Here is a 13,632-nt window from a genome sequence, read left to right on the forward strand (position 1 = left end):
GGCTATCCCCACTTCAGTCTATCATGAGTGCTCCTGCCAGACTCATCTACCTTACTAGCAGCTCACTGTCCTCCACCCCTCTCTGCCAATCCCTTCACTGGCTTCCGATTGCCCAGCGAATTAAATTCAAAATACTAACAACATACAAAGCCACCCACAACTCTGCCCGAGCTACATCACCATTTTTGTCTCCAAATATCATCCAAACTGTCCGCGCCTCCCAAGACCTCTTGCTCTCACGTTCCCTTGTCTCCTCCTCCCCTGCTCACCTCCAGAACTTCTCCCATCCTCTGGAACTCTCTACCCAAGTCTGTCCAGCTATCAGCTACTCTTGCTGCCTTTAGGCCATCCCTGAAAGTTCATCTTTAGGGAAGCCTATCACACCTCCAACTAACTGAATTTTTATTACTTCCGTCAGCTCATACCCCACAGTTGTAACCTTTTGTGCCACTTGCCCCACCCTAATAGATTGTAAGCTCTTATGAACAGGGCTCTCTTAACCTTCTTGTATTTTATGTTATTGTATTGTAACTGTTTTGTCTCCCTTCATTTTGTGAAGCGCTGAGAAAACTGTTGGAGCTACATAAATCCGGTATAATAACAATAATAATGTTTGTGACAATACATCACATGTGGAGTGTGATCACTGTTTACATAGGACCTTCCGGAGCAATACAATAATATATGGCCGCCGACAGTGATCAGGCAAAAAAATCCAGCAGGCTGGGTTACTGAAGTTGATCGATGGATACAACCAGCCTGCCCATAGATAACCAAGGGAAGGGGGGAAAGAGCAGCGCCACCTCAGTGCAGATTTAAGAGTTGGTTTATTTCATAAAAGCAATCTAAAACTCACAGAGAGGAGATAAAAGGCCAGCATATAAAAACGGTCATCTGCATCACTTCAGAGGGGACCTGTAGGTGGAGTGGAGAAGCCGCTGGTCCGGGCTGTGTCGGTGGTGTCCGGCATTTCCTTGTTCCTGGGCAGTCTTTCCAGCGTCCTACGTCACATATGATAATGGCAGGAGGGTGCTCGCATTCAGGAGTTGCCAACTCTTAAATCTGCACTGAGGTGGCGCTGCTCTTTCCCCCCTTCCCTTGCTTGTCTATTACAGAGTTCCATCTAGCTCTGTTTGGAGCCAGCAGCCACCCCATCCATTCAAACGTCTACTCCTACACTCCATCATCACAAGTGACTGAATACCCCCATGTTCATGCACTGGGATGCATGCACAGACTGTACATGAACATTCAAAACGACATGGTGATGCCACCTTTCTCCTGCGCTTAGAATCCAAGCTCCCCGACCACACTACCCACGGGACTCGCATATGGCGTCTCGGATGGCTAGAGTCTTGCTGCCCTAAAAGGACTGGGGTAGTCCAACAGTACAACAAACAAAAAGAAACAAAAAAAGGGCGCACCGACCTAGCGCATTATCCTCAATAATATGGCTTTATTTGTAAAACATAAAAATGGCTACTCACAAACAGAAGTTGAAAATTATCATATCAGACTCAATCGCTCGAGTGTCAGGAATAGTCCATGCATTTGTCCATAGTCCTATTAAGATGACGTCTGACGCGTTTCAAGGCTTAGCATCTTCCTCAGAGCCACTGTGTCATGACCTACACACACACCTTTAGTTATAGTTTCATTCAGTTTGCAAGCAGACCCAAGGTCTGAAGTTTACAATGGTCTATGGCTGATAGCAAAAGACGTAACCAGCATACTCAGTTTTTTAGGATGTGCCTTTTCCTTCCTGGAAGATTGTACCAGCGTATTTTTGGTCGATAATTTTAATATATATATTTTATGTATATTTTTTTATATATGTATAATATATTTTTTATCTACTTTTAGGGAGTTTTTAGGTACCCATGGAATGACATTGATAAGATTTTAGACTTTCTATTGCGGGATAATTGCATGCATGTGCATGTATGAAGGATACATGCGCATATATATGTGGCTTTTAATTTTAATATTAATATACCATTGTTTGTTAAAAAACACATAGTTCACATTTCCACCATAGCTTAAAGGGCGCTTTTTCTGTTTTTATTGAGGGGGAGTTTTTATCTTTATTTTTATCTTCATATGCATGTATACGATTAGGTGTATATACATGAATACACACATGTGCCTTGTTACATCTTGAGTGCATACACTTGTCCATATTCCCACTGCCAATTTTGAGGCATTCTTGCTGAACTTAACGAACCAGGGCCGCTCCCCCCGGATGGCCGGGACAGAGTGGTCAAGTATTGCTTTGTGGATGGTCGGGATGTGAGAGTGCAGGTACAGTGGATTGTAGTGAGCGGATGGCGAGCGCTATACCCAGTGATTGGCTGGGTCTATATAGAGAGGACCATCCCGGGGTGCACATCTGCCGCTTTGGACGTGCAGGAGGTAATGACGTCAGCGGAAGTGATGTCAATAGGCTGGAACGCATGACGCGGTGACCCGGAAGTCGGCGTGCGTTCCACGGAGACAGCGATCAGATATGCTGCAGAGGATTGCAGTTTCTGGTCGGCTCCTCCCCTCCTGCACCCCTTGCCACCATCTCACAATGCTACAGTTGAAACACTACAGTTGATGGAGACAAGCACATCATTGATTTTATGATAGTACCCCCATGTGAGTCTTGCAGCATAGGGGTAAGTCTGCTACAGCCACTAATTACCATGGACACTGGCTGGATAGTATTCGGATAGATCTCAGCAGGCTAACATAGTCATCTGGGATCCCCATCAGCCCTGCCATGACACTCTTAGAGGTACACGTGGGGTATACACATGTTTAGTAATATACAAATGGTCCCCCATTATCAGCAAAGGTTTTGAGTGTTTTTTATAAATCATATCTAATACCATTTCTATTTTCATTGTTATCTTGCGTATTATGCCATTATACTGTATATGGATGCTAACACTTGTAGCTGCATTTTGTAGATGCAATCTTATTTGTTTTTGTATATATGTGTTATTTGTTTTGATGATGAATTTATGGTACAGTTATTACATGGGTTCCATGAATCAACCCTGCTTGGGGTTAAATGGCAGTGTCACAAGAGGGACGGGTGTAGTATCACTGCCACACCCCTAGAGGGAGGGGCTCCTAAGACCTTAGGGAGGAGGTTTGAGCAATGTACTACTATTTAAACTTGTGAGTAGGTCATGACACAGTGGCTCTGAGGAAGAGGCTAAGCCTCGAAACGCGTCAGCCGTCATCTTAATAGGACTATGGACAAATACATGGACTATTCCTGACACTCGAGCGATTGAGTTTGCTATGATCATTTTCAACTTCTGTTTGTGAGTAGCCATTTTTATGTTTTACAAATAAAGCCATATTATTGAGGATAATGCGCTAGGTTGATGCGCCCTTTTATTGTTTTTTTTGTTGGTGTACATGAACATTCACCTACGTACCATTGACCTCACAAGCGCTGGTCAAAGTTTTTTGTTTTCCCTGCCCATAGATAGACTGCTGAGCCGGACAATTTTTAATCTGTCTATGGCTGGCTTTAGTCATATTCTAATTTTGCTTTAAAAAAAGAAATATGTATATATATATATATATATATATATATATATATATATATATATATACAGTGCCTTGCAAAAGTATTCGGCCCCTTGAACTTTGCGACCTTTTGCCACATTTCAGGCTTCAATCATAAAGATATAAAACAAATTTTTAGTGAAGAATCAACAAGTGGGACACAATCATGAAGTGGAACGAAATTTATTGGATATTTCAAACTTTGCTAACAAATAAAAAACTGAAAAATTGGGCGTGCAAAATTATTCAGCCCCTTTACTTTCAGTGCAGCAAACTCGCTCCAGAAGTTCAGTGAGGATCTCTGAATGATCCAATGTTGACCTAAATGACTAATGATGATAACTAGAATCCACCTGTGTGTAATCAAGTCTCTGTATTAATGCACCTGCACTGTGATAGTCTCAGAGGTCCGCTTAACCGCTTGCCGACTGCGCACAGTATATTTACTGCGGCAGTCAGCCCCGGCCAGGCAGAGTGACGTAGATCTACGTCGCTAGTCTGTCACCGGGTTTTGAGCCAATAGCGGGCGAGCGCGTGCGCCCGCTGAGGCTCGTTCACACGCCTGTCCGCCGGTCACACTACGATCGTCGGTAGAGAGGGAGAAAGGCGGGCGGCTTATGTAAACAAGCCGCCTGTCATTCTCCCCTGTGTAAAAATGGAGATCAGACGGTTCTACTATGTAGAACCGTTGATCTCTGTTTTTACAATAGGAGACATGTCCCATCACAGTTAGAAACATGCCCCTAGGACACACTTAACCCCTCCCTCTCTAATACAGTTAACCCCTTCCCTGCCAGTGTCATTTTTACAGTAACAGTGCATATGTATAGCACTGATTACTGCAGTAATGTCACTGGTAACCCCAAAAGTGTCAAAAATGTCAGTCAAGGGTCCGATCTGTCCGCCGCAATGTCGCAGTACCGCAAAAAAAATCGCAGATCGCCGCCATTACTCATTAAAAAAAAACACCGAAAATGCCAAAAATCTTTCCCTTTGTTAGTAAACGCGATAACTTTTGCGCAAACCAATCAAAATACGCTTTTTGCGATTTTTTTTACCAAACATATGTAGCATAAAACAAATTGGCCGAAAATGTTAAAAAATTCTGATTTTTACATTTTTTTGGGGGGGAATTTCATATAAAAAAAAGGGAAAAATATTGTTATTTTTGCAAAATGTACGCTATTTTTTTGTTTATAGCGCATGATCAAAAAATCGCACAGGTGATCAAATACCACCAAAAGAAAGCTCTGTTTGTGGGGAAAAAAAAGGACGTGAAATTCGTTTAGGTACAGTGTTGCACGACCGCGCAATTGTCCGTTAAAGTCACGCAGTAAAAAAATCGCAAAAAAAACCCTGGTCAGGAAGGGGGTAAAATCTTCCGGGGCTTAAGTGGTTAAAGCGCAGAGAGCATCATGAAGAACAAGGAACACACCAGCCAGGTCCGAGATACTGTTGTGGAGAAGTTTAAAGCCGGATTTGGATACAAAAAGATTTCCTAAGCTTTAAACATCCCAAGGAGCACTGTGCAAGCGATAATATTGAAATGGAAGGAGTATCAGACCATCACTCTGGATGAACTGCAGAGATCTACAGCTGAGGTAGGAGACTCTGTCCATAGGACAACAATCAGTCGTATACTGCACAAATCTGGCCTTTATGGAAGAGTGGCAAGAAGAAAGCCATTTCTTAAAGATATCCATAAAAAGTGTTGTTTAAAGTTTGCCACAAGCCACCTGGGAGACACACCAAACATGTGGTAGAAGGTGCTCTGGTCAGATGAAACCAAAATCAAACTTTTTGGCAACAAAGCAAAACGTTATGTTTGGCGTAAAAGCAACACAGCTCATCACCCTGAACACAATATCCCCACTGTCAAACATGGTGGTGGCAGCATCATGGTTTGGGCCTGCTTTTCTTCAGCAGGGACAGGGAAGATGGTTAAAATTGATGGGAAGATGGATGGAGCCAAATACAGGACCATTCTGGAAGAAAACCTGATGGAGTCTGCAAAAGACCTGAGACTGGGACGGAGATTTGTCTTTCAACAAGACAATGATCCAAAACATAAAGCAAAATATACAATGGAATGGTTCACAAATAAACATATCCAGGTGTTAGAATGGCCAAGTCAAAGTCCAGACCTGAATCCAATCAAGAATCTGTGGAAAGAACTAAAAACTGCTGTTCACAAACGCTCTCCATCCAACCTCACTGAGCTCGAGCTGTTTTGCAAGGAGGAATGGGCAAAAATTTCAGTCTCTCGATGTGCAAAACTGATAGAGACATACCCCAAGCGACTTACAGCTGTAATCTCAGCAAAAGGTGGTGCTACAAAGTATTAACTTAAGGGGGCTGAATAATTTTGCACGCCCAATTTTTCAGTTTTTTATTTGTTAAAAAAAGTTTAAAATATACAATAAATTTCGTTCCACTTCATGATTGTGTCCCACTTGTTGTTGATTCTTCACAAAAAATTACAGTTTTATATCTTTATGTTTGAAGCCTGAAATGCGGCAAAAGGTCGTAAAGTTCAAGGGGGCCGAATACTTTCGCAAGGCACTGTATATACTTTAAATTAGAAAAAAGATGACAGTAATTTTCTTCTTTATAATCATGTATTTTGTCTCATAAGTCACACAATACAAAAAACTGAAGACATATAAAATATACAAGGATATATAAAAAGACTATAAAAGAAATCTAAGGTATTACACAATCATGGTAACATTTTCAAGACTGCTCCACAATATTGATAGCATATGGGATATTAAGCGCTATTTGTGGTTAGCACATGTATACCTCCATGTGCTATACTCACAGTCACACCAGTACTGCAGTCATAGTGCCATAATCAAGTCACTGGTACATGATGAACATTATACAAGATGCATTCCAAGTGCAAAACAGTAAACATGCTTAAGTGGCTAAAAGTTGACCTAATATGAAAAAAGTTTTCAAGTGCTCAAAGGAATCATAAAACAAAACAAAAAAGAAAATAAAACAAAACCAGTGATCCAGAATAACATTATTAATTTTTAAGTTGTAAAGTAATCACTTTTTTACTGTGTGCCTGTTTATAGCAAACCTCATTCATAATGTCATGAAGTACAGTGACCATATTTTTCAGTTTGACAATTTAACATCACAAAAGGTGAAGTGCAAATATGAACCAACAACCTCTATGGATTCCAAGAGCAGGGTGTTGCTAACCTTCCATGTCATACATGCTAAAACCTGCCATTTACAAAGGAAACTTGTCAGGATAAAAATAGAGAAGCTATAATTTCTGACATGTTTTTGTAGATCTAGGTTGGCCATACACAGTGTGGTTGCAGGAAAGAAATTTGCACGATTCTCCCATCAACACAGTGTTGACAGGGGAATCCCTCCTGCCAAGCAATTGTCTTCTCCTGGCGGAGGGATCAGACGAAGCTGCCTCAGCCGGGAGAAGACAGTGATGATTGCTAGCGACTATAGCAGCTGCTAGCGATAATCAGAAGAGAATCCGGCAGGCTGCTTGTACCAAAGTTGATCGATCGATCAACTTAGTACATTCAGCCTGCCCAGTAATGGTTCCAATCTCAGCCAATTCCTGTTCAACCGGCTGAGATTTTAACAGTGGATGGCCGGCCTAAGCCATGGACTGTCATCCCTTCCAAATGGGTCACCGGCCCAACCTGTTTGATTCAGGCGTCTCACCTATGGACTTTTTCCGGTCAATGACTTACTGTATAGTGAAGAAAACAAAGATGACTGCCTAGGAGCATACGCCTTAAAACACAAGTGAGCAACGCCAGTATCCCGATTTCTATCCTGGCTGGTTTCTTTCAAAGGGGGTTATATGGTTATTTGAACATTACAGCCTCCATGTAGCCATTTTATTTTTTACGGGATCGGGTTTTATATGAAGTAAAAATTTTCACCATTTCAAATTATAAAATTAAAAATCCTGCTTGCCATTACCTTTTTTAGCCAGAAAACCTTCCTCAGTGTGCCCCTCTGAAACAAGGTCTCTAACTTCAGGGCCATGCCCTGCCAGACTACCGTTCCCCTTGGCTGTGGGACAGTCTCATTCGAAGGGAAGATAGCGGTTGGCAGGTTTTAGCCCTGCAGTCAGGTGAAACTAGTTTCAGGAAAGCACGCAGAAACAGCCGGTTTGAAGAAGGATGCAGCTACTATAATATGGTATGTCTGCATTTAAACTCTGCATTCATTAGCATGATGACTATGCTGCACAGGGTGAAATGTCCCTCTTTAGGAAAGTGCCCTCTAACTTCAAAATGTTGAAAATGTAAAGCTTTAAAACAAACATTAATAAATGTGGCTGAATAGTTTGCTGGCCTATGCCAGCATGTTAGGGCATACAAATATGCACGCACTTTTAAAGAATCTTTATCATGGAAGTATTTTGATAGCTGAGCATGCTTGTTATATATATATATATATATATATATATAATACCATTTATAACACTTTTGAATTGCTACTCCTAGTGTTTTTTCCCTACTTTATCTCTTGATTGGTAATGAAATCTTAATAAACATGGTGCTGGCTTATCAACAGGAGGAATGCTTTCCAAAGTGGCCGCAGCAAATGGCTATTTTTTTTTTTTTTAATGCTGGTGAACCCAGTTGAAATAAAGAAAAAAATAGTACTGGCAGAATATATAAAGCTGCCATGGCTTACTCCTGAAATGCTGGTTGCCTTGCCTCCTGAGTCACAGACCTGGTACAAACATGTGGCTGGTAAAGTTAAAGTTAGAACCCCTTCCATGTCAGTGAATCAAAAAATACTGGGCAGCAAGGCAACTTTGCATTTTTAGCAGGAGTTAGTTATGGCAGCTTACATAACGGCAGCCTCCCTTTAAAATGTGCAACATATGGGCACACACATGAGAGCATTCTGTATGTGACTTGTTACTCTTAACAGACAGCTATTAACAAAGCTATATATACTGAATACCGCCTTGATGTCAATCAACCACACTTTGTTAATAACATTTCTATAGATGTCCTTTAAAGGAAAGTGCTCTTAAAAACAAAGTGCAATTATTCTTTTCGCCCCCTCCCCTGACCTAACCCACCACCCCCCTCCACAGACTACATTCATTGGTACAAGTCTTCATTGCCCTGACCTTGTCTATGTACCTCATGGATTTCTATGGGGCTGTGCCAGAGGCCCTTAAACATGATCCCGTAGAAGTCTATGGAGCTGTAAATGAGAAGGCAAGGACAATGAAGGCTTGCAGTGCTGCATGCAAACAACCAGCTGAGCCGCAGCCTCCAAACTGAAGTATGTATCTGTGGAGGAGAAGAGTGGGTTAGGTTAAGTCAGGATAGGGGGATAAGATTAGTGCACTTTGTTTTAAAATGCACTTAACCTTTAGCTTCCGTTCACACTAAGGCGACCGTAGGTCGCCTCCCATAGGGAAGCTGCAGACCCGTTCTAATAGGAGCGACACAAGTCGCTCCGACTTAGAAAAAGGGTCCGGAGCTTCTTTGGGGCGACCAGGAGGCGACCGCCATAGACTTCAATGTTATGAAGTCCGTGGCGGCCGCTCCGAGGTCGAGGCGCGCTGCTCGCACCGCGACCTCCGAGGTCGCGGTGCAAAGTAGCGTCGCCCCTATGTGAACGGGGGCTAAAGTGTCTGCTTTGTTGGAAAATTAAAACAAATCATTAGGTTACTTTTCATTCAGACTGGGGGGGGTCGATGTCTCCAGTGCCACAGGAGGGTCTAAATCAGGTGACACTTTTCATAGAATTGAAAGCCCATGTGATAACATGAAGGTAGGACAACACTGCACTGGCAACCAATCTCACCCCTTCATTTATCAATGTGCTAAACAGTATGGGGTCAATATGTGCGAAAGTGTCAAATCATTTGCACAGGCGCAAGGAATCTTCTGTCATTTTCCTAATACATTTACATTCCCTAGGATTGCCAGTGCCATCTAGTGGCAATAATCCACTATTTTTTGTGATTTAGGGTTTTCAGGAAAAATTCTGTATTATTGCCATCAGATGGTGCGGACGATCCTAGGAATACATGTTTTGAGAAAATGACGTTGAACTTTTGTTGTGATTGTGTGAATGATTGAAACATTTGCACAGAGAATGTTTTATACATTGACCCCTAGTGTTTAGTTGCTGCATATTAGCGTCTCATATAAAAAAAAAAATAAAGAAAGGCATGCATCTGTGTAACCTTGCAGCGACCAGAATCTCCCTTGAAATTTCCAGCCTGTCATAATCACAAAAGAGAAAATAATTGGTTGCTGTAGATAGCACAGTCAGTTTTTCCTTTAGCCAACTCTAATAAAACAAGGTTTAGTTCTTTTAGGGATCATTACTGTAAAAAGAATATTAGTAGTGTCATCACACAAAGAACAAGTGCTAGCTGAAACTTGAAAAACTATGCATTTTTGAAAGGTCCCATTCCCTGAGTATTCATATCCACGCATTAATGTTGGGGTTCATGGGTCTTCTTATGTGTAACTATTGTGCTGGATTTTCATTTTAGAAGCCAGGATAGTCTAACCAGAGATGATTCCTGTAAAAAAATAATAAAATAAAAACAATATTTCAGTAAGATGCAATACTAGGTAACCAGCATAGACAGGCAATGCATTACATTAGAGAAGCTAAGACCATAAAGAGAAATTAGTCACAGCTGCAAGAATCCAAACACTAAAACCCGGACACACGTACCGATTGTCGGCCGAACGATCGGCCGTCTTTTGTCCGGTGCTGTCCTGTCGGTTGAAAAGTGATAAAGACTGCAAACGAATTTTGTCGGCCAACAACAGCCAACTGCAGAAGTGATGTAATGTGATGGTTTACTTTCCGTGTGTTTTTTCTTCTCTGAGCATGCCCAGTCTTGCTCAACTGCTGTTTGTCGGCCGAATTCTGTACTGACTGAGGAACAATCGGCCGTTCTGGTGTTGGCCAACAAAAATTTTAAAGTCTGCACGCCAGATTCTGTTCGGCCGAAAAGTCGCAGTCGGTTGTCGGAAGCATCATACTAACAAGCCGGCAATCGGCCGATCGGTCGGTGGCCGAATATTTACGGCCGACAATCGCTACGTGTGTACGGGCTTTAACACTTAAAGTGTATGTTACCTTAAATTATTTTTTGTTTTTTTATGTGTTTATTCACATATGTGTATTTTACTAATCACAGGGGGTAATTTACTAAAGGCAAATAGACTCTGCAAAGAAAATGTCCACAGTATTTGCCTTTAGTAAATAAACCCCAATGGGTCTGTCATTCTCATGTAAGTCTTTCAGCCGAAGTACCTGGTTGATCCTGTCAGTCACCCTTCTTCCTTGTTCTAAACCATGCTGAAAAATGTTTTCAAAGAAATTGAGAGTGCCAGCTCCATAAAAATGAATGTCGGCGTCACACTCCCAATCAAGAAAAGGAATTTTTATAAAGTATATGCTGTAAACGGTAACTTTTCTGACTGATCAGAGGTCAATAGAGTGCAATATTGGTTTAGATCTCAGATCAGACCCAATTCTTGCATCTTCACATCTCAGATCAGCCAAAATTCTGCACCATCAGTTATCATGTGAGCCCCAATGCATGCACATTTATACCTCAGCTGATGCTTAATTTCTGCACCTTCAGATCTCCTTTGAGCCCCAGTGCAAGCTCCTTCAAACCTCAGATAAGGCCCAATTTCTGCGCCTTCAAAACCCAGATTAAGCCAAATTTATGCACCTTCAGGTCTCAAATGACCCCAATGCATGCACCTTCACACCTCAGATCAGGGCCAAATTTCTGCACCTTCAGATCTCCCTTGAGCCCCAGTGCATGTACCTTCACACCTTATAACAAGACCCAATTTCTGCACCTTCAGAGCTCTATTAAGCCCCAATAAATACACCTTCACATCTAAGATCAGGTCCAATTTCTGCACATTCAGATATCGTATGAGTCTCAATTTCTGCACCTTCACATCTCAGATCAGACCCAATTTTTGCACCTTCACAATAAGCCCCACTAAATGATGCTTCACATCCAAGATCAGCCCCAATTTATACACCTTCACACCCCAGATCAGGCCCAACTTCTGCACCTTCAGAACTCAGATCCAGGACCAAATTCTGTATAAATATAACAATATTTCACAGCCCCCCCCCCCCCCCCCCAAAAAAAAAAAGCCATAATGTAGTTTCCAGTTTGGGGCCAATGAAAAATTTTCAAAAATGCACCAGTACAGTAATTTAGCCCTATTAATAAGTACAAGATGTGTATGGCTGCTGATAAGTGCAAAATTTTTAACTAGCTACATGCTGGTTACTACAGAGGTCAGTATTTTCAGGTGCTGCAGCGTGGTCCGTCAGCCGCGAGTAAATAAATAAATCATCCGCTCCCTAGCTTGGTCAGCAGCTCGGACAGCTTGGTAAAGCAGCTCGGACAGTTTGGTCAGTCGCGAGTAGGCCGCAAAGCTGTGGCCTAAATTTTTGGGTCGATCCAGCCGTGTGAGGCGCGTACCCACTTTCCCAGCCCAACAACCATCCCAGGGAGCCCTAAGGACATCCCTGCCCCAGTCACTAACCACAAGGAGGCAGGGAGCCCGCTCAAAATCCCCCATTGTGCAACACGGTCAGCAACAACCGCATCCAACCCCCCCTTCTACAGCATGTGGCAAAGTCAAGTGCCATTGAAAGAAAACCACTAAGGCCAATAACTGACCCTTAATAGTACTCAAGGCCAGTTTCTGCTCAACTTCCCCGTTGAAGGAAGGTCAAGATCCGAGCCACCGGAAAAGAGTGAGGATGAACCCCAGGAAACTCACACCACGCAATGAACGTCTTCCATGTACTATGGTAGATCTTCCTAGAAGTAGATTTCCCAGCTTTTAACAGTGTGGGAATCAAAGATTCAGACAAACCTCTATCCATCAGCAGTGCACCTGACATTAAACAGCCAAGCTGTTAAATGCAGCGACTGTAAAGCAGGATGGAAGATTGGTCCTTGGGATAGCTTCCCGGGAACGTCGGCGACCAGCCCACCAGATCACGTACAAAGCCCGGCCAAGGCAATCCGGGGCCACTAAGATGACCGGAATCCCTTCTGCCTTGATCCTGCGTAGAAGTCTTGGCAGAAGCTTGAGAGGAGGGAAGACGTAAGCCAGACGATACTGACTCCGGGGGCGACTAACGCATCAATGGTGTCCGCCTGAGGATCCCGGTGACCGAGCCACAAACCTCTGCACCTTTCTGTTGAGCCGAGATGCCAACAGATCCACCTTGGGGGTGTCCCACCAGAGACAAAGCTGATGAAACACCTCCGGATGAAGGGACCACTCCCCGTGCCTGCCGACTGAGGTAATCCGTCTGCCAATTTTCCACCCCGGGAATGTGTACGGCGGAGAGGACTGAAACTAACCATTCTGCTCACCTTAGAATGCCGGCTACCTCTAGAGCCGCCAGGACACTTCTTGTGCCCCCTTGGTGGTTGACATAAGCCATGGCCGTGGCACTGTCCAACTGAAAGCGCACTGGACAACCCTGAAGACGATCCATTCAATGATCCAGACACAGTCTGATCGCTCGGAGTTCCAAAACATTGATCGGTAGTCTGAACTCTTACAGCGTCCAGATCCCGAGCAGAATGCTTACCGAGGACGCCTCCCCAGCCGGACAGGCTGGCATCCGTGGTGACCACTGTCCAATACAAGGAGAGGAAGGATTTTCCCAGCTGAAGCGCCAGAGAACTAAGCCACCATATCAGGGACTCCCTTGATCCCCGACTCAGCGAGATCTGATTATCCACAGACTGCGGAGTCTTGTCCCATTTGGTCAGAATCTCCCTTTGAAGGGAACTTGTATGGAACTGTGCAAACTGAACCGCCTCAATGGAAGACACCATCAGGCCCAGCACCCGCATGCAAGTCCGGAGGGAGGACCATTTGTTAGACAGCAGGATGCGAATTGCAGCCTGCAATTTCTGAAATATGTCCAGAGGAAGGAGCACTCTGGCCAAGTCCAGGGTCAGGCCCAGATAGTCCAGCTTCATGGACGAAGCCAGAGCAGACTTCTAAAAATTCAGAA

General features: G+C 43.3%; 1 protein-coding gene across 1 annotated transcript in view; it reads right to left on the bottom strand.

Annotated features, from left to right (window-relative positions):
* Nucleotides 1-10,060: 10,060 nt before the first annotated feature.
* LOC309548248 (dead end protein homolog 1-like) overlaps nt 10,061-13,632 on the bottom strand; it is a gene marked incomplete at its 5' end in the record, with an annotated part of 68,185 nt that continues 64,613 nt past the window's right edge. The window contains one exon of the mRNA XM_082248198.1: nt 10,061-10,120. Coding sequence (XP_082104324.1) covers nt 10,104-10,120 — 17 coding nt within the window. The 3' untranslated portion in view covers nt 10,061-10,103. The remainder of the gene's footprint in view (nt 10,121-13,632) is intronic.

This window comes from Pelophylax lessonae (genome assembly GCF_965119305.1).
Source record: "Pelophylax lessonae genome assembly, chromosome: 2".
NCBI lineage: Eukaryota > Metazoa > Chordata > Amphibia > Anura > Ranidae > Pelophylax > Pelophylax lessonae.